The following is a 22,825-nucleotide window of genomic DNA, read 5'->3' on the forward strand; positions in this document are numbered from 1 at the left end:
TTTGGTGCTTTAAAGGTTTGTAAAACCTTTAGACATCCTGAAAAAGTAGCTACAGAAAAGAAAGACACAGTAAAGGTTTAGCTATTTGTATGCGAGGGATCGGACCGGAATCTTTCTTGAAGTCTCATCCATTTATGAATTTGTGAAAATGTACTGTTTTTCTCTGTGTAAGTCATCCAGCACCTATTAAAGTCTTGCCAAGTTTTCCTCCCTCTCACCCCACCCCGATCAGTACAAACTAGTTTTATCTTAACATAACCCATACATCATAAAAGTGAACCACTGATGTTGACACAGTTGTTCCCCAAATCCCCATTTATTTATTTATATTTATTTTTTGGTTGCATCGGGTCTCCGTTGCTGCGTGCAGGCCTTCTCTAGTTGCAGCGAGCGGGGGCTACTCTTCATTGCAGTGCGGTGGCTTCTCTTGTTGCAGAGCACGGGCTCTAGGCGCGGGGGCTTCAGTAGTTGTGGCACTTGGGCTCAGTAGTTGTGGCACACAGGCTTAGTTGCTCCGAGGCATGTGGGATCTTCCTGGACCAGGGATCAAACCCGTGTCCCCTGCATTGGCAGGTGGATTCTTCACCACTATGCCACCAGGGGAGTCCCCCCCCGCCCCATTTATTTTTTTGTCTACATTTTAATACTCTGAACTCCGGGTGATCTTGAGATCGGTGGCTAAATTTTATTGTGGTAATGTTCTCCCTTACACATCTTAGAATCAGAAAGGAAATACATTTCTGTGAAGGGTAGCTTTAAATTACCCATATTGCTGATCAGTTCCGTTAGTGCCATTTAATTAAAGGTTTATTATGAAAATGTTGGTCTGAATCCCTTTGGTTTTGTAGATATCAGTACTTTTTCTGGACTAGTAACTCCTGTGTAAGAAGTATAGTTAAATTTTTAGTAAAAGCAAGTGTTTACAACTGGTAAAGTTTTTTGCATTTGGTGCAACCTTGTGTTTTTCTGTATGTATTCACACTCTAGGACATTGTTATTAATAATCAATCTGTTAGTATACCACATGAAAACCTGGATAATTTGTCTTTTTTTTTTTTTAACTCTTCAGTTCTGGTATGAAGAGTTTTTAATTTCAGTTAATCGTTTATGTGACCCAGTTGTGGAAAAAATAATATTTTGGCGCCATCTGCTGTTCATTAGTGTGATATTTCATCTACTTCAGTAAAACTTGTAGGTGGATTCGAATATGTTTTTTCTATATTTATCCATATAAAGTACAAAAATAATGGAGTGGTTTTTTTTTTAATCTGCTAGAGCTGCCTTATGATTCCTATATTTCCAGCTCGTAATTTTGGTGGTAAGAAATAGGCTTGTCTTAAAAACATTTCCATGTTCTTACCTCTGCCACTTGCATTTTTATTCAATGCCTCTGCATTCCTCAAGAGTTCCTTCTCTCAGCTCTCTGTCTTGCTGTGAAAGCTCCTGAGTAACACAGGTTCACTGGACTCCTATCTTTGCTTGTGTTTTTAGTATCCCTTTTCCTTTCTGAACACCTTGTTTTTTATGTTTCATTGCCTGCCCATATCTTATCCTCAAGCCTAACCTCTGTTCATTCTGTGAAATCTTCCCCTATGATTTTGAACTACATTTATTTTTATTTTTATTGCTTTTCTTTTATGTAAATTATTTGCTCTACAGAGGTAACATTTTTTTTTCCCACCGTGCGGCTTGCGGGACCTTAGTTCCCCAACCAGGGATCGAACCCTGAACTGCTGCACAGAGTCCTAACCACTGAACTGCCAGGGAATTCCCCAGAAATAACATCTTATTTTATATTCATAGTCTCTAATTGTCTCGTGTGACATGGTGGTGCTCTGGTACAGCGAGAGACACACACACACACACACACACACACACTGTTTTGCTCATTAATTGCCATGTATGTCTTTTCTCTCCAAACAAATGGCATGTTCTTTGTTGACTGGGACAATTTATATACTGATTTTGTAGTCTTTAAATAACAGTTCTGCCTGCACAATTAGGTATGAAGACTTGGAAATCTGATGCCTTAATTAAGAGAATTGTGTGCAGAGTAAAAATAGATGGATCCTGAGCAGTGAACTTTGAGTAATTGGATGAATTTCTGTGCATAAATAGCATGAGGTTTATTTTGGCTGCTCAAAGCTTATCCTGCTTTGTCTCTATCAGATTTAAACATTGCTTGTTGATTTGTGCTATGATGGTTTACTTACAGCATTCCCTCCACCCACCTCATCCCAATATAACTTTAAACGACATACTTAAAGTTTAACTTTATTTTTCCTTAACTATGGACAGTATCTGTAGACTCTCTCCTTTGTAAGATGAGAATATTAATGGCTCTACATTTTCATTATCAAGGTTGATAACATTTATCATATTGTTAATGGAATATTATTGATTTGTATGTAGGTTGATTCCAGAAGTTGAAAAATAATAAGTGTTCATCTTATTATACTTACGGGGATATTTTCTCTGTCGAGCCAAGCATATGCTAGATTCTGTTTCTTTCTCTACTACCTGATATATTCTTAGGCCACTCAAAAGAAATCATGCCTAACTGTTCTGATGGATTCTTTTTTATATTTCACCTATTGCCTTTATCACGTCCTCAATTTTTTCTAAGCTCCCTACTATCTAACCTATTAATTTCCCCCTTTTCCAGGAAATTTCATTCCTGTAGCTCTTTGGAGCCCTGGTCCAATCTATACTTGGTTTCTTTGGGCCTCCTTCACACCCTTTACCTTAGACTATCTTCCCTTTGTTGCTTTTCTGTGATGACCTCATTAATTGCTGCATCCCAGGTCTTCCCCTTTCTGGGTTTACTCCCTGCTTCAGTTGAAATATGTCCTCAAGTAAGTTCCTGTACAGGAGAAAAACTTTGTAAGTCTCTGCATGTCTGGAAATTTCTTTATTCTACCTTCACTCTTATTTGGTAGTTTGATGAGACTTTGACTTACTTTTACTGATCTGCAGTGAATGCCATTGTTTTTCAGATCCACATATCACTGTTGTCCTTTGTTTTGTACTTGCATTTTCAGAGTTCAAAGCTTCTCTGAGGTTTTGAGAGAATTTGACAGTTCCCTCCTCTTGTAGCCTCTAACATGCTTTACTAGGCAGTAGCTTCCTCTACTTTGCTTCACTAGTCAACATTCCTTTATTTTTGTGTCTTCTAGAAATCCATTGAAATCTCGTGTATTGATGGCTTTATCCTGTTCTCTTTGTTGTAAGGGTTTTATATCTTTTTATTTCCCTACTAATAATGTTAAGGAGTCTTGGAGATAAAATGAGTCTACCTATACTGTCCTTTTCCCCTAGGTTTTTATTTTTTAAAGTTTGGAATTGAAATATACTTAGAAAGTAACTTGAACGTTAGATCCCTAACAATTACATTATAGTGACTTTGCTATGCCAGAAAGTGATTTCTGATTTCATGTTGTGTTTTATAGGTAATAGTAGTATGTATACATGTAGCTTTCCAGTGGATTATGGCAAAAACGTCAGCAGGGAAGAGCGACTGAGCCATATGTTTTGAGGCTTTTTTGGGGTTTTTTTTTCCTATTCTTATTACCACCACCCTAATCCGGGGCTTTCTGATTTGTTGCCATTATTGAAGGAGTCTTTTTATTGTGCCCTATTGCTGCTTTAGCCACCTCTTAACAGAAGTTTTTATAAATGCTACAACACTAATTTAAAATTTTCCATGTTTTCTTAACAGAATAAAGACCGAACCCTTTACCTTGGCATTCAAGGACTTTTCTTTGTTTGGTCCCAGTAGTTCTCAAAGTGTCATCCCTTTCCCAGCAGTAGCATCCCTGGGAACTTGTTAGCAATGTAAATTCAAATCCCCCTCCCCTCTGTCTGATTCAGAAACACTGGGGGTACAGCTCAACAAGGTGTTTTAACAAGACCACCACATGATTCTGATGCTGAAGTTTGAGGACTGCTGGTCTAGCCATCCCTTTTCATTTTGCAGGCAAAGAATTGAAGTATAGAGAGAGAGGTTAATTGGCTTGTCCAAACTCATACAACTAGGTAGAGTTTTCTTTCTAATACTCTATACTTGATTGACTTTTTATGAGTTGCAATCAGAAAGCAGTCCGAGACGGGAAAGTTGGAAAGGCTTTATAGAGAATGAGGGACTTGACAGAACACTGAACTATTACCTTGTGTAAGTAGAAACAAAAGAGATGGATATTGTAAGCAAGAAGACCACATGAATAAAGGCATGAAGATAAAAACATACAGTTGACCCTTAAACAGGTTTGAACTGCATGTGTCCATTTATACGTGGTTTTTTTTAAATAGTAAATACTACAGTACTACACGATTTGTGGTTGGTTGAACCCACAGATCAGGAACTGCCAATGTGGAGGGCCGACTGTAAGTTATAGGTGGATTTTCAACCTTGCAAGGAGGATCAGTGCCCCTAACCCCATGTGTTCCAGGGTCAAATGGGTATATAAACATATTCTGAGAACAAAATAGACAAGTTGGACTCATAATCAGTAGGTCTCCTTTATAGGAATATAGAGAATAATGTATGTAAAACAGTGATCATAGTGCCTGGCATATTGATAAAATGTTAGCTGCACTTTGTTGTTGTTGGGCTGGTATTGTTGGTTGTATTATTGATTTTGTTGTTGTTGTTAGGAAGGTAGTATGGAACAGAAGTTAAGACTGGGTTCCTGAATCAAATCCCAGCCCTAACACTTACTGACTTTTTGACTTCTAGAAAGTTACTTTCTCTAAACCTCAGTTTCCACATTTCTAAAATGGGAATAATAGTATCAACCTTATAGGATAGTAGTAATGATGAAATAATGTTTGTTGATGACGTGCCTGCTTCATAATAGGTACTTTAATAAAAGTCTAGTTATTTATTATTTAACTAATAACTATTATTACTTCCTAGCTTGGTAAGTCATCTTGTTTGACTCTGAATGACATAAAGCTTTGTCAAAAATCATCCGTCCTGAAAGGGTAAATTGTTGTCATGATTAAAACAGTTCACAAATATGACCAAGAAAAAAAAAGGAAACTTTAAATAAAAGGGGACTGGTTAAATAAATTTAACAAGGGGCTGATTACATAAATTATGGAACATTTTTATTCTGTAGCCGTTGGAAAACATGTTTCAGAAAGAAATTTTGTGACCTGTATCATGAACTATATGTTCATGATATATGCTCATGGTATAATGAAAATAAAAAAGCAAAATACAAACAGTGCATACAGTGTTTCAGTTATGTAATTTGTATAGAGAAAAAATAACTTGAATATTCTAAAATATTAATGGTAATAAACTCTGGGTGATGAGATTTTAGTAACTTTTTCCTTTTGTGTTTTTCTTTATTGTTCACATTTTCTAAGTGAACTTTTTAAAAATTAGAATATAGTTGATGTACAATGTTACATAAGTTTCAGGTGTACAACATAGTGATTCACAATTTTTAAAGGTTATATTCCATTTATAGTTATTATAAAATATTGGCTATATTCCCTGTGTTGTACTGTATATCCTTGTAGCTTATTTTATACATAGTAGTTTATACCTCTTAAACCCTCACCCTTATCTTGCCCCTCCCCCCTTCCCTCTCCCCACTGGTAACCATTACTTCTCTGTATCTAAGTCTGTTTCTTTTTTATTATATTCACTAGTTTGTTTTATTTTTTAGATTCCACATATAAGTGATACCATACAGTATTTTTCTTCCTCTGACTCATTTCACTTAGCATAATACCCTCCAAGTCCATCCATGTTGTTACAGATGGCAAGATTTCATTCTTTTTTATGGCTCAGTAGTATTCCATTTTGTGTGTGTGTGTGTGTGTGTGTGTGTGTGTGTGTGTGTACATGATATCTTCTTTATACATTTATCTGTCAGACACTTAGGTTGCTTCCATGTCTTGGCAATTGTGAACATTTTTATAATTAGGGAAAAAATTGTGACACATACTTTAAATTTGTGGCAGGATCATTGGAATAATATTATAGCCTCCTAAAATGAAATGATCAGTATTCATTTTTATCAGTGGTCAGCCTTGGCATTTGTGGATTTCACATTGTGTTTTCTACTAGTCAAGAACTATTCTAATCACTCATCGTGAGAAATATTTTGTGATAAGAATCATTATTTCTACATTTTAAAGGTTTTTTTGAAGATTGAATTGGATAATATAATAAAGGTCTCTAGCTAGAATTTGAAATATATTTTGAGTGCATCTTGCTAACTTTCAGCATCCCATCTCAATTATGATAATAGCTAACATTGGAATGTTATCTCTGCCAGGGACTGTGTTAAGTATTAATCTTCACAAAAATTTTATGAGGTACGCACCATTATCTCCATTTTATAGATGCACTGAAAGTCAAACAGGTTAAGGAACCTTTCCAAGATTGCACAACCACTAAGCCAGTATTCTAACAAAGAGCTAAACAATCTTTCCAGAGCCTGTATTCGTAAACATTGTGCTATGCCGTCAAATATGGAAAATAAAATATCAAAATGTTATTGATATTTACAATACAAAAAGATCTAAGGAGATACTCATTATGAAAATAAAGGGTCTGATGTATATGTTGTGGTATTTTTATATAAAGTGTTAACTCATTAACACTTCGAATAAAATAAGACATGAAAAATTATGATTTCATTTTTAAAAATTCTTTAACATTTCCAAAAGTATATGTTTCATTTCATGGTATTCTTTTATATGCTAATATACTCCTAGTGATAAGTATATCCCATAGTATTTCACATGACTAACGTGTATTTAGATAGCACAGTGGTAAAGAGTATGGGGCTCTGGAGCTAGACTGAGTTCACATTCTGCCTCTGCTTCTTAATATTTTGTGGCCTTGGGCAAGATGTTTAACCTCTGTGTGCCTAGTTTTCTCATCTGTAAAATAGGAATAATAATATGTTCCTCAAAGAGTTGATATAAGGATTCAGTGAGTTAATTCATATAGAAAACACTTGAAATAATAGTGCCTGCACGTGGAAGTTTTCAGTGTTGGGTACACTAGTTTGTAATAGTACTATTATTATTCCATTTACTCTCATTATGATCATCTGTATTGATTATATAATAAGCTTTTTTGAGACATCCATGTTACATTTTGTGAAAACAAATAAAAACATTGTACTTGGAGTCCACTGAGCTAAAAATTATTTTGCTACCACTTACTAGCTTTCTAACCTTCAGCATTTCACTGAATCTTAGTGGGCCTCAGATGACCACTGATAATATCTTTCCTGTCATCTGATCTTTTGATCTGTAAAATATTGCTAGAAATCATGCAGTCTCAGAACTGTGGTCTAACTATGGAACTGTGAAAGAAAGAGAACTGATGATGTTTAGTCTCTCGGTCCATTTTCCTTCTTTCATTTAAGTAGTTTGTTGTGTGAATTTACAACAAAGGTTAAGCATTTAATGCTTGTAAGAATATAATAGCCTTATTCTCATTTTGACCTTCATACTTTACTCTCCTGGCTTTCACTACTCCTTTTCTATAAAACTAAACTAATAAAAGTCATTTTTAAAATTGTCTAAATTTCATGTGAAAATAAAACTAGGGACAGGCTAAATTGTTTCCTTTTAAGCTGTGTGCATATGGTGATTTTTGTGTCCTATTTTATACTTTACTAACACCTCGTGTGCTTTTAGTATGGCACTTATTATATTGCTTCAGTTATTTGTTTACATGTCTAGCTTCCCTACTAGATTAAGTCCCTCAATGGCAGATTTTTATATTCATAGTGACTAGCAAATAGATGAAAATTAATAGCTTTTAATTAATGACTTATATGAGTCTTATGTTAGCCTTAGAATTAGGTTTGTCTTAATGATTGATTTGGGACCATGGTCATTCTGATTTTGAATTAATGATGCACTTGATATTCTTGTCGTATCAGCTTCTACTTTGGATGTAATGATACTTTTGAATTATGTTGTTTTCCAATTGAACTTTAAAAATACTTAAAATTTATGAAAGTTACTTTAAAATAGTTTTTCTTGTTTGATAAAATTGAAAAGAGTGATTGTATTTTATGAATTTTGTCACGTTAGGAAATATTGAAAATGCAAAACTGGAGGTAAGATACGAGAATAGAAGAAAGAGTTTTAAAATGTTCCATCTGGGGGGGGGGGGCGCTGTTCAATACTCCTTTCCCTGAAAGCAGTGGGAGAAAATGTCTTAGGAGAACAAAATGTGATAATGTAACAGGAAAGAATGAAAATAAAGCTAAGCTACTCCCAAAGGATATTAATCCTTGAATTAGTAGTTGTCAGTTGATTTTCTTTTATTTTTTATCAAGCTAGAGTATGAATTCTTGTCAATTCAGGACCCACAGATACATTTTTATATATACAGTAATGATAATTTTGACATTGCTAACTATCCACTTACATCATATGGCTAATTCTCAAGAGTTGGATGACACATCTGCCATGAAACACCAGTATTGTACCATATATAAATAATGACAGCTAATCTACACTTTCTGAATCTTCACTCCTACCAGAGTATATTTTCAGAGTGGCAAAATTCTCTAATTTTTTTATCTCCAACCCAAATCACTCACTGGAGCCTGAGATCAATATATTTAGTTTTGTTGAGAGTCTCCACGTGAATGTCCCACAGCTTCCTCAAAACTCAAAGTCCAAACCTGGGGACTTCCCTGGTGGCACAGTGGTTAAGAACCTGCCTGCCAATGCAGGGGACACGGGTTCGAGCCCTGGCCTGGGAAGATCCCACATGCTGCAGAACAACTAAGCCCATGCGCCGCAACTACTGAGCCTGCGCTCTAGAGCCCGTGAGCCACAACTGCTGAGCCCACGTGCTGCAACTACTGAAGCCCACACACCTAGAGCCCCTGCTCTGCAACAAGAGAAGCTGCTGCAAATAGAAACCCACACACCGGAACGAAGACTAGCCCCTGCTCGCCACAACTAGAGAAAGCCTGCACGCAGCAACAAAGACCCAACGCAGCAAAACAAAACAAAACAAAAAATTTTCTCATTAAAAAGAAAAATCCAAACCTTTTTTTTTTCCCTCCACATCCCTGTCTTACCTACAAAGGTTCCTTTCTTATTAGTACATGGCACCACCATCCATTGGATTGCCCAGATCAATATTATTCTTGGCACCATCCTCTCCTCCACCCAACCCATATCCATTCAGTCACCAAGTTTTACGAATTTACCTTGTGAATATATCTCAAATCTATTCAGTTCTTTCATTTTTATTACCATAGTTCAAGCTATGTTCATCTCTCCATTGTATTACTCCATAGTTTCCTAATTGGCCTCTTGCCACCAGTGCCATCCAATTATCTATCTATACATTGTTCAGGTAATCTCCCTAAAACACAAATCAGAACATGTCACTGTTCTATATTTAAAACCCTTTAGTGGCTAGCCTTGGCCTTCAAGATAAAATCTAAATTCTTTAAAGTGTTTGTAGCACCCTTCGTAATCTGGACCCTGCTATGTGATACAGCTTTACGGACCAACGTGCAGTTCTTTGAGACTTCTAGAGGTGAGCACCTTCAGGTCTTCACAAACACTATTCCTTCTGCTTAACTAACTCCCAGTAGTTATCATCTCACCTTGGACCTTCTTCAAGAAACCTTCACTAATACCCCAGCATCATACCCTAGCATCATCTAAGATTGGATTAGATATTCTTGTGTGTTCCCATAGTACCTTCCGCTTATCCTTTTTACAGCGTATGACATATACTGTATTATTATTGCCTGCTTAGTTATTTATGTCTCGTCTAAGCTCTTGGAGGGTAAGTACAATATTCTGTTTGGTTGCTCTGTTTTACCAGTACCTCACATAGTGCATGGCACATTCATTCATTTATTCTTTTTTTTTTTTTTGACTGCGTTGGGTCTTCGTTGCATGCAGGCTTTCTCTACTTGTGGCGAACGGGGGCTACTCTGTTGCGGAGCACAGGCTTCAGTAGTTGCGGCGTGTGGGCTCAGTTGCTTAGTTGCTCTGTGGCATGTGGATCTTCCCAGATCAGGGATTGAACCCGTGTTCCCTGCATTGACAGCCAGATTCTTAACCACTGTGCCACCAGCGAAGTCCCATTCATTTATTCTTTACTCATTCAGCAAATATTTGTTGAACATACTTTCTGTCAGAATGAAGAGTGGTCTAAATTTCTTCTGTTGAAATGAAGCCTTGTTTGAGTTTTCAGTAGTTCTTTATAATATCAAAGATGTGGCTTCTAAAGACTATTATTCAGTGGTCAAATATATTTTCTCTGACCAGTCTTAGATAATCCCTATAGTTCATGTTGTGGTGAAAATTCAGCAGAATTGTGTGTGTGTGTGTGTGTGTGTGTGTGTGTGTGTGTGTATGTATGTATGTGTATAAATAATAACTGAATATGTTAATGGAAGTATAGAACAGTATCCTGAATAGTTAAATTTTTTAGAGTTTGTAACTGTATATAAAATACAATTTATAAATATCTGATTATTGCAAGTCAGACTTTTAAAAAGCAGTTTTTTATAATAGCTTTACTTCTGGGCTCCCTCCCTTAAAATATTTAAGTTTTTAAAGTAAAATATTTAAGTTTTAAGTAAAATATTTAAATTAAAATGCATTTAAGATAAATTTTTGTCTTGATTTCATTTTATTCATGGATTTTTTTAGTAGTTGGAAAAAAGCTGTGGTAGTTCCCAACTGTGTTAGAAACAGTTGTCAAGTGTGGTTCTTTACACTGTGAGACTGGGAGCTGTTTCTAAACACACAGTTACTAGCACAGATTTGCCTAAGTTTCCAATCTGATCAGTGGCTATGGGTAAGTAATGTGGAACTCATATAGTATTTGTGGGGGAAAAAGCTTCTGGAAATTAAATTCCATAAACTACCCTTTATCTTTAGGTTAGTCTTTAAACCTAAAGTGTATAGACTTTAAACCCCAGCCAATCAATAGTATAATTTTTTGTACATCTTTGAGATAGTTAAAAAGGTATGTAAAAATTAAGGTATTCTGCTTAAGGTGTATAGACTTAAGTCTCTTCTTTTGTTGAAGTGCATCTTAATATAAATTTTCAGTGCTATTTAATATCTAAGATTTCAAAGATTATTTTTTAGTTAAATAAGCATGCTTATTCTCCAGAAGCCTTTATTTATTCCTGTGGTTCCTATTGATAGTGAAGACTCTAGTATATTTATATAGGATTTATAGTAAAATCTAAAAATTATAAAATAAATTTTGACATTATTCATATGTGGGTATAGCATCCCTTTAAACTGCATGATACTATTTATCCTTTAAGAGAACTGATAAGAATTTAATAAAACTGTATGTATGTGTGTGTACTATCCAATTAGGGTAGCCACTAGCCACATGGGGCTGTTGAGCACTTGAAGTATGGCTTATCTGAATTTGAGGCATACTGTAAGTATTAAAAACACAGAGCTTTAGTATGAAAAAAGAGAATGTAAAATATCTCATAATTTTATATTGATTACATGTTGAGATAATAAATTTTACCTAAGTGGGTTAAATTTATATTAAAATTAATTTCACTGATATTTTTTTAATATAGCTACTAGAAAATTGGATCACATGCTGTTTCTATTGGGCATCACTGGTCAAGAACTATTTTTCTAATTGTTTTTCTAATTGAAAACTACATTTTCTGTAAGTTATGGTTGAAATTGAACATTTTTGGTATTGAGAGTTATTTTTTATTAGTCTTAGATTACAATTTGACATTTGAATACTGGTATTCCAATGTTAGATATAAAAAGTAAAAGCTATAAAGTTAAAAAAATTTTAACAAAGTATTATTTTGAGGTCTTGTTTTTAGACTTTGTTGTTAGAACAATACCATAACCAGTCCTTCATGATTTCTTGGTTCCCGGATTGGACACAGTTTGGCAACTATCATAGATCTTTACTTTAGTCATTGTATAATTTATTTAACATTTTTTTGTTTGCTTCATATGTGCCAAATCTATCATAATTTCAGGAGGGAACAAAAAATAATGGATATGCATGTAAATGAGTTTGCAGAGTTGGAGGTAGGAAGAAGTGAAGCAGTTCCTGTCTGGCTTTTTATTTTCTGTAAAGTAGTATGTAAGGTCATCTTAGTCTACCACTAGTGGTGGTTTCTGGGGAAAACTCCTTGAATTGAGTAAAATTAAAGAGTTCTTGATGGATAAGAATCAACATCTATTCAGCTGTTATTGGGCACTAAGCTGAACATGGAGGAAAAATATAAAATAGGGACCTTGCCCTCAGAGCTTAAATTTTGTTAGGAAAATAAGAGTGTATGCCAAAAAAGTAAAAAAACAGATAAGGCAGCTGTGATAAGGTAAAGAATATATGGTGTATATACAGTACTATAGGAGTTCAAAAGATGAAGAGAACACTAGTGACTAGAGATTGTTCTTTGCGTGTGTGTTTTGGGTTTTTGTTTCTTCTAAGCTTTCTCCTTTTGCTTCTTATTTAAAATAGTAGCCAAGTGATCTTTCCAGTATGACCCCTTTGTAAAAATACCTTCTGGCGCTGTATGTAATTTTCAGAACAGTCAGTGGTAATTTATTATGAGAGCTGTATAGAATTTAGCACAGATTCTTTATCTCAGCACAAGTAAGAGTTTAATACAGTTACTTTAGAACTGAGCTTTGAGTGCTTTAGAACAGGACAGTGTTCTGAATAAGAAGTTGAGGTTACTGTGGCATTACATGATTCAAATCATGTAGCTTCATGTATTTATTTGGTGTGAACTTCAGCTTGCACCTGAATTAACAAGCACCTTCTCTTTCCTGTTATTACCTCTGCATTCCTTACTTTTCAGTCCTTAATATTTGCTGTGTTGATGGTGAAAAGGAAAGATGGTGGTGTCTGGGTGGGTATCTGTAATAGTAAGATCTATAGATTTTAAACAGGAGTGGGATTAGAGGGAGGGCTGTATAGGATGAAAAGTTTGAGGATGTTCTTTTGAGTGTTGTAGAAACTGACTACTAGCTGCACGATAAACCAAGATGATAGAAGTATCACCCGCACGTTTATACACACTGCAAACATATAGAAGTGTAACGCAAAACTAAATGCATGGCTAAACTCTGAGGAAGGAAAGAAGAGAAGGAAATTCCCAGGTGCCAGGTATGAAAGAAATCAAATCAAAACCTTAAGTGGGAACTGGTGCTGCTGTATAAAATAGTACAGGCCCCTTTTGGTCCTGGATATATGTCCTAAGAAGTCTGGGGTGGAATTTTGGTGGAGAATGGAGATTGGGCCTTTTCAAAATAGAGCTAGCTCTGAGACCCAGGCATGCAGCCTAGAACCTGAAAGAGCTTTCCTAATTGTACATAGATTTTTTTAAAGTGGCCAATGATAGAAAAATCTAAATGAGAATATAAAATAAGTGTGTATGAAATGATTAAAAGGATAAAAAAAGGAAATGAAGCATGATGAAGTAACAGGCCAATATGAAAAAGAAACAGACTCGAAAAAGAAAATCAAATCACATTCAGAAATGAAAAATATAATCTTGGAATTTGGCTTTAGATGCATTAAATAGCATATTAGATATTCTTGCTTGGCTGAAAAGGAAAGAAATATAGCAATAAATGGTTAAGAAGAACTAAATCTAAAATATAATGACCCAAAAGTAAAAAGTTGAAAATATAGGATTGGCAAAATGCTAGGCTGATACAAAACAAGACAAAAAGCTCTTAGAAAAATATTATCAGGCAAAAACAGATTTTAAAGGCAAAAGTATTATTAAGGATAAAGAGAGCCATTGCATAATGATGGAAAGGAATAATTCACTAGGAAGAAATAATAATCTTGAACCTTTATGTCCAAGTAATATTATGTCAAAGTATATAAAGCAAAATTTTACATACTAAAAATGGACTACCTACAGGTAGTGGGAAATTTTAACACATTTCCTTCAGAAGCCGACATATAAATCAGACCACTGCTACCACCACCCTCCAACAAAAGTGAAGGCATAGAATATTTGATCAGTACAGTTAACAAACTTGATATTTTAGATGTGTTTAAACTTTACTTTCAAAAAATAGAATGTAGATGTTCCTTTCAATCACACATGAAACGTAGAAATTAACCACATATTAAACTACAGTGGGATGACTGACAAATACCCAAGTATATAACACCGGCTATATTTTCTGACTACAGCATAGTACATAGAAAACTTACTAGGTTTTCCAGGTTTCATTTGAATAATATTTAAATGGAATAATAATAGCTAAAACATTTATTGAACACAGTGTGAGCCAGGCATACTGCTGAGTGTTTTGCACATGTTATTCTATTTAAACACTTTCAGCATCCCAGTGAATTATAAGATAGTGTTACCATCTTTACTAGTGAGAATATTTAGGTGTAAAAATGTTCATCTGCCTAGGACTTCCCTGGCAGTCCAGTGGTTAAGACTCCGAGCTTCCACTGCAGGGGGCGTGGGTTCTATCCCTGGTTGGGGAACTAAGATCTGGCATGCTCCAGGGTGTGGCCAAAAAATTGATTTATTGATTGATTTTTAAAAGTTTATCTGTCCAAGGTCTGCGGTTGGGATAAAACCTGTTTTTAAATACACTGTTACAACCCCCCATCTTTTAAAAACACCTTTATTATCAGAAAATATAGCCAGATAGAGAGGCTCACATAAAACAAATACATAGTTTATTGAATTATTGTTAAGGTTGGTATTGTAATACCAATAGATCAAGAAGTAGAACTTTACCAGCCACTGCAGAAGCCTTTTATGTGCCCCATTCCTTCCCCACAAAAAGCATTTTTATGATAATCATTTTCTGGCTTTTTTCTTTGTAATTTTAATACTGTAGTGTATATTTTTAAACAGTATGCTTTAGTTTTGCTTATTTTTCCCCCATTTTTTCCCATATAATTTGTCGAAGAAACTGGTATAGTTTGATCTTTTAGAATTTTTAACAGGTTTGATCAATTTGAGATTTGATGGTTTTGGCAAAATTTTGTAGGTGGTGGTGTGTTCTTTCATCAGGAGATATATAATATCTGGTGGTCTTTCTTTTTGTGATATTAGAAGTATTGATATTCAGTGGTTAAATCCATTAACTCTTTAGAGATTGCAGATTTTTATTTTTTCTAATTTTATTATTTCTTCTTCATTTATTGCTGGAATGTTTCTGTAAAGAAGCTTCCCCTCATCTAATACTTAGTTACCTGGTAGTTTAGTTTATATAAGAGAGGAAGAGTAAATGTTTTGTTATTTCCTGTTGTATAACAGTTTTCAAAATGATGAGTTGCTTTTCACTAGCATCTTTCAAAGTAACCTTTTTCCCCCTTTTTTTAAGTGTCATAAACTCACAGATTTAAATATATTTCTTTTGGTTCTTTTCAGTTATTCTTACTGATGCTCAAATTGTCCCATCTTTGGCTAGTGGGAGCTTCTTCAAGTTGGCTCTCTTCCATCATGGAGTTTATATTTTAGTAAATATATGCATGTATAAGCATATGTATATGTATTGCCTTGAAACACACACATATACTAAACACATTGTTCTGTATATTTTGGGTTTTATACTTCCTGTATATTGGAAATAGTTCCTTATCTGTTCTGTATAGAACTGCTTTATATTTTGTAATGGCCACATCGATAGTATAGCTATACTATAGCTTTTTAACAAGTACTTACTGATGAACATTTTGATTGTTACCCAGCAGTATTATAAACAGTACTGCAGTGAATATCCTGGTACTTACTACTTTGCCCATGTGTGTGAATATAGCTGCAGAATCCATTCCCAGAAATGGAATTGTTAAGTAGTAATAGCTATTGTCAAATTGCTCTCCTTAAAGCAATTAAGAATTGTTTTTTTTGCCTCTTGCTATCCTTTGATATATAATACTAGTATGTGATCAAACTTTTTTATGTATATAAATTTATTTCTTTATTTTTGGCTGCATTGGGTCTTCGTTGCTATATGTGGGCTTTCTCTAGTTGCGGCGAGCGGGGGCTGCTCTTCGTTACAGTGCGCGAGCTTTGCATTGCAGTGGCTTCTCTTGTTGTGGGAGCATGGGCTCTAGGTGCGCGGGCTTCAGTAGTTGTGGCACGCAGGCTCAGTAGTTGTGGCGCACAGGCTTAGTTGCTCCAAGGCGTGTGGGATCTTCCCGGACCAGGGCTCGAACCAAGGTGATTCTTAACCACTTCGCCACCAGGGAAGTACTGTGATCAAACTTTTTGATCTTTGATAATCTGCTTTGATTAAAAATATCTCATTATAGTTTTTATTAGTATTTCATTTGTATTTCCTAAATTATGAATTGTCTGTTCGTGTCCTTGGTCCAATTTTCTATTGAACTGTTAGCCTTTTCCATATTGATTTGTAGCACTCAGATATAATAAGGAAATTACCCTTTCGTGACATGTGTTGCACATATTTTTTCCTAATTGTGTTGCTTCTTTTGACTATGTTTATGGTTTTCATTTTCCAAGAAGAATTTTTAAATGTTAAAATATTACTCAGATTTATTAGTTCATTTTTAACAATCCAAACTTAGGAAAGAGTTTAGAAGTACAGTACAAAGAAGCGTGGTTTTTTTTTTTTCTCCCTGAACCCTTCAAGAATAAGTTCCCAGCCTTTGTCCTGTCACCTCCTAATACTTTAGTGTGTATTTCCTACAAACAAGGATATTCCCTTAAATAACCATACTACACCTATTAAAATCAGAAAGGTAACATTGACACGTTACTGTCTTTAGACCTCCGTTCAAGTTTCACTAATTGAATGAATTATTTCACTATTGTATTAATAACAACCTTTTAGCAAAAGGATCCAGTTCAGAACCACATGTTGCATTGAGTTGACATATCTTTTCAGTATCCTTCAATCTGGAACAGTTCCTCAGGCTTTCCTTGACTTTCATAACTGACAGTTTGAAGATTATTCAAAACAAATTAGAACAAGAATTTGTTCTAATGTTTCCTCATAATTAGATTTAGGTTATGCATCTTTGTCAGGAATATCATAGAAGTGATTCTGTGATCTTGTATGCTATCAGGTGACACACGGTTTCAGTTTGTCCTATGAATGATGATGTTCACTTTGATCCCTTAATTAAGACAGCATCTGGTTGGCATCTCTACTGTAGAGTAATGGTTTTTCCCTTTCTACTTAATCAGTATTTTGTGGGGGAGGTACTTTAAACACCTCCTTGTCAAACTTTCCATTTATTCATTTATTTGTAGTAGAATGAATTTTGGGTTGTTGTCCATTCAGTGGGTTATAATCCCTTTACTATCATGAGTTTTGGTACTTCAGCATGATTTTGCTAGTGGGTGGCCATTCAGGCTGACTTCAGTGTTCTTTTGACATGTCCTCATTACTGAGCACTTTCTTGTTTCTGCCACAAGATACTCCAGGCTCATTCTGTATTTCCCTCAACCTAGAATCAGCCATTTCTCCAAGGAGCCCTTACTCCTTTTATAGAGAAGTATTCAGAAGCAAAGATCCAAATGCTAGTCATGCTCATTGCTGTTGGAGTGGCATTGCTTCCAGGCTTTGTCAGTGAACAGAGCTAAGGAATATACGCGTGTATAATCCACACATTTCCAAACATCTGTATCTATACATATTTCTATATCTATCTATCTTTTAAAAACAATGAGTTCACATTGATAATTCCAATATAACACCGTAAGATTTACTCTAGCTTTCTCTTTTTTTATATTTTAACTCTTCTCTTTCAGAAGCCTGGCTTCCATTTGATCAGTCCCTCTGTTGTTTGTTACCAAGCTTCCAGTTCCACCATCCCCTCTCCTGTGCAATGCCCTTCTCTCCCTTCTCTGGCTCTGACTCTCCATTCCAGGCCACCTTCCCCCACATGGACTTCCTTCTTAACCCCTCTTGAGCTCCAACACTGTATGCCAGACCACCCTCTGCATGGATGCCCTTTTTATCCTACTTGGTATCTGATACCCTAAACTGAACTATCCCTCTCTTTTGACACCTTTCTCACCCCACTTGGACTCTAACCTTGCAGTACTCACGTGTACTCACTCGTCACGTGAACATCCTCCTCACCTTTTTTTTTAATGCCTTCCAATTTTGTGTCATACCTTGAAAGAGCTTCTCCACTTTAACATTATAAAAAATAATTTTGTTTTCTTCTAGTGATTTTGTTTATTTATATTGTATGTAAGCATATGGTCTATTGTGGAATTTATTTTGAAGTAAGAAATGAAGTAGAAATCCAGCACTTCTCAGATGGTTATCCAGTTGGCTGGAATTTTGTATAAAAACTGTATCTCCCCCCAAAAAAATTTATAAAGTTTTTTAAAAGTTACTGGATCCATAGAACTTTTTCTTAAAAATGGGTGACATTTTTCATATTGATTTTGTTTGTAACAGATGATGATGTACCTGCAGATATGGTTGCAGAAGAATCAGGTCCTGGTGCACAAAATAGTCCATACCAACTTCGTAGGAAAACTCTTTTGCCAAAAAGAACAGCGTGTCCTACAAAGAGCAGTATGGAGGTAAGTTCAATGTAACTGCTTTTTTGTGTGTGTAATGAAGGAATTGTTAGGAAACAAACAGAAAGGGGACCGTCATCATTTTTTAGAAGTAATGATTATGGTAAAAATATTTGCTTAACTAGTTTTCATTTTGTTTTTAAAGGGTGCTTCAACTTCAACTACAGAAAACTTTTTTGGTCATCGTGCAAAACGTGCCAGAGTCTCTGGAAAATCACAAGATCTATCAGGTATTTCCTATGGGAAAGCTAAGAAATAGGGTCAAATAATTTTTATTTTTTGATACCAAAAAAATAAAATCAAATTAAATGTAGTTTATTTGTACATTTGAGATTGAGAAAGTGATTATTACAGAATAAACATGAGAACCGTCACCTTCTCCATCTCTGACTGTAATTGTTGTATAAAAATCCTTTTTGTATATTTAGTGTAACCAGTTTTTGAAATTGTGCATACTAGCTAGCTAAAAGAAAGAATACTGTCAAGTCAAGATAAAAGAAAATAAATGTGTGTCATCTATGAAAGCAAATGCTTATAAAATGATTGTCGTCAAAAAATAAAAAGCTGTTCATTAGACAAAATGGAAATTGTGCTCTTTAAATAATGAGAAAGTCTTTGCTAGCATGATAGATTGTTTATATTCTGTTTGTTAATCTCTTTATAGCAGCACCTGCTGAACAGTATCTTCAGGAGAAACTGCCAGATGAAGTGGTTCTAAAAATCTTCTCTTACTTGCTGGAACAGGATCTTTGTAGAGCAGCTTGTGTGTGTAAACGCTTCAGTGAACTTGCTAATGATCCAATTTTGTGGTAAGTGAAAATTTATTTCTTATTATCTTGAGATATATTACTTGCTGCCCAAAATGCTGAAGATGGTAGGAAAGTTGGAGTGTGAGTTGATGGTTACAGTTAAATAGTCAGAAGAAAATTAGAATGCTTATAAATTCCAAGTTACCTGTTTATCACAAATGTTGGTTGTCAGTCCAGGCAGTGTTTTTTGTTTTGTTTTTTTTAAATATATTTTTAATGAATTTATTTACTTTTATTTATTTTGGCTGCGTTGGGTCTTCGTTGCTGCATGCGGGCTTTCTCTAGTTGCGGCGAGCGGGGGCTGCTCTTCGTTGTGATGTGCAGGCTTCTTATTGCGGTGGCTTCTCTTGTTGCGGAGCACGGGCTCTAGGTGCGCAGGCTTCAGTAGTTGTGGCTCGCGGGCTCTAGAGCGCAGGCCCAGTAGTTGTGGCACACGGGCTTAGTTGCTCCGCAGCATGTGGGATCTTCCTGGACCAGGGCTCGAACCCGTGTCCCCTGCATTGGCAGGCGGATTCTTAACCACTGCGCCACCAGGGAAGCCCGGCAGTGTTTTTAAAACAATAAAAGAAGTACTTTTTCTGCTACTTGTCAGTTAAAAGCAACAGTGATTATGGGAAATGTTTTTCATTCCATTGCTTTTTAGAAACAGTACGAAGTCTAATTTAAAACAGCTAATTAATTAAATCTGATAGTTAGGTAAGACTGTAGATTTTGTATATCACTTTTGGAAAATAGTTCGGACATTTGTATTTTTGAACCATAAAATAGGCATACCCTGGGACTTCCCTAGTGGTGCAGTGGTTAAGAATCCTCCTGCCAATTCAGAGGACACAGGTTCGATCCCTGGTCCAGGAAGATCCCACATGCTGCGGAGCACCTAAGCCTGTGTGCCACAACTACTGAGCCTGTGCTCTAGAGCCCGCAAGCCACAACTACTGAAGCCCACGTGCCTAGAACCGGTGCTCTGCAGCAAGAGAAGCCACTGTGATGAGAAGCCCGTGCAGCACAACAGAGAGTAGCCCCCACTCACTGCAACTAGAGAAAGCTCGCACACAGCAACGAAGACCCAATGCAGCCCAAAAAAAAAAAAAAAAAAAAAAAAAAGCATGCCCTTTGACCCAGCAATTCCACTTCTGAAAATTTGTTTACCCTATTTACAAATTTTTCATAATAGCATAGTTAGGGAGGGGAAATTAGAAATAATGGAAAAGTCTAGCAGTAAGGGATGGGACTAAAAGTAAACAATGTAATGTCTACTTAGAGGGTTGTGATATAGTCATTAACAGTGATTTTTACAGCTTTTAATAACATGGGAAGATGCTATGTTATAAAAAGTAAAAAGCAGAATACAAAATTTTATGTGTTACAGTCACAACTGTTACAAGTGAAAATATCTGTACCTAAAAAGACTGTAAGGAAATACAGTAAACTGTTTAATAGTGAATATATTGAAAGTATAGGTTATCTCTTTATACTTTTCTGTATTTTACAACAGCTTATATGTATTACTTCTATGATGCTGAAAATAAGGTACACCTTAAATTTATGAAAAAATTATATTTGTGTTAGAAAGGAAAAAGAGAACGAAGAGCAGAAGAAGAAACATTTTGCTTTGTACAAGAAGTTACAATAGTTACTATCACTCCATTTCTAAGATTTGATGGTTCTTGATAGGACATAAATGAAGCATCATCATTATTTTTCATCATTATTTAAAATAATCCTTTTAAAGTGAAACTGTATGTGGCTTTTACAGTAAGGGTGGCTTTTATTTTCCCCTGACTAAACAGTCAGATTTTAAAGAATTGACACTTATTCTTTTGGGTGGACTGTTTTTTATATGCAGTTACATTGTTTTAGACAAAAATTTTATTTTTACATTTAAAATTCTGCTTTTTCATATTCTTATAAGTTTTTGAGGCCTCAAATAATTTTTATAGTTGTTTAAAGGACATTTTATGAAGAAATCTTTCATTCCTTTCCCCCTTCAGGAAACGATTATACATGGAAGTATTTGAATATACCCGCCCTATGATGCATCCTGAACCTGGCAAATTCTACCAGATTAATCCAGAAGAATATGAACATCCAAATCCTTGGAAAGAGAGTTTCCAGCAGTTGGTATGAAGTATAAATGGAAAACACTGATTTATATTATATATTTTAAATAAAAGTTCCTTTTTAAAAATTTAAACTCAAGAATAGGTTTCAGGGGAGCTCCCTGGCAGTCCAGTGGTTAGGACTCCACGCTTTCACTGCTGAGGGCCCGGGTTCAGTCCCTGGTCAGGGAACTAAGATCCCAGAAGACTCGTGGCACTGCAAAAAAAAAAAAGAATAGGTTTCAAGCCAGTGGACATTTATCAACCAACAAAAAAGTCAACAATTCTTTTCACTACTGACATATTTATTAATCATTTAAACTGTAGCAGTAAGTATCAGTAGCCTGAGAGCAGTTATACTTTCTCTGGATCTGTTTGACCTTATATTTAAATTATTACTGTTGAGTAGTTATTTAAAGTTTCACATTTAGCTTAATTTTCATATGGTCCTTTACGAATGGTTCCCAGCTGGGGGTGATTTTGCTCCACAGGGGATGTTTGACAATGTCTGGAGACATTTTTGGTTGTCACAGCTGGAGAAGAGACTGCTACTGATACCTGGTGGTTAGAGTCCAGGGATGCTACTAAACATCCTACACAGGATAGCCCTCACAACAAAGAACTGTCTGTTCCAGCTTGAAAAACCATGTCCTATTTACTGGATATTACTGAGTCATAAACTGTTCTAGATTTTACATTGCAATATGCAACAGAAAATTTGTTGGACTGATAATTGTTTTTGATAATTAATGAAAAATTTGATAACTAATGAAAAATTCATATAGTACTAAATTAATTTAGACTATAGTATTTATGTTAGTAGTCAGTATTTGTTTTTGTGTTTTTGTTTTTGGTTTTTTTGATGTTTTAGTATAAAGGTGCGCATGTAAAGCCAGGATTTGCTGAACATTTCTACAGTAACCCTGCAAGATACAAAGGAAGAGAAAATATGTTGGTATGTTTGATTTGTCTTTTTCTAATATTTAAAATGATGATCTTACAGTTCTATACTGACTTTTTTTTTTTTTTTTTTTTTTTTAGTATTACGATACAATTGAAGATGCTCTTGGTGGGGTACAAGAAGCTCATTTTGATGGACTTATCTTTGTTCATTCTGGAATATATACTGATGAATGGATATATATTGAATCTCCAATCACCATGATTGGTGCAGGTATGTGTAAATGCATTGTCATTAGAATTTTAATATTTTATTTACATGATGGGTTTTTAAAATGCTAGTTACTTAAAATCCAGATGAACCTTGATAATATCTTAATTGTAGGAAAAAGTACGAAATATCATGTATATTTTATATGATGGAAATGAAAACTTTAGAGTTCAGAAATTATAAATGTACCTATTTCTTTTTGGGGGGATGTGTGTATTTCTT

At 35.1% G+C, this 22,825-nt stretch overlaps 1 protein-coding gene across 1 annotated transcript in view; it reads left to right on the forward strand.

The window, feature by feature from the left end:
- Positions 1-22,825, forward strand: part of FBXO11 (F-box protein 11) — a 100,276-nt gene that overhangs the window by 56,581 nt on the left and 20,870 nt on the right. The window contains exons 2-7 of the mRNA XM_059943387.1: positions 18,400-18,527; positions 18,670-18,754; positions 19,189-19,333; positions 21,325-21,454; positions 22,304-22,387; positions 22,474-22,606. Of these exons, the coding sequence (XP_059799370.1) occupies positions 18,400-18,527; positions 18,670-18,754; positions 19,189-19,333; positions 21,325-21,454; positions 22,304-22,387; positions 22,474-22,606 (705 nt within the window). The remainder of the gene's footprint in view (positions 1-18,399; positions 18,528-18,669; positions 18,755-19,188; positions 19,334-21,324; positions 21,455-22,303; positions 22,388-22,473; positions 22,607-22,825) is intronic.

This window comes from Balaenoptera ricei, chromosome 13 (genome assembly GCF_028023285.1).
Source record: "Balaenoptera ricei isolate mBalRic1 chromosome 13, mBalRic1.hap2, whole genome shotgun sequence".
Taxonomy (NCBI): domain Eukaryota; kingdom Metazoa; phylum Chordata; class Mammalia; order Artiodactyla; family Balaenopteridae; genus Balaenoptera; species Balaenoptera ricei.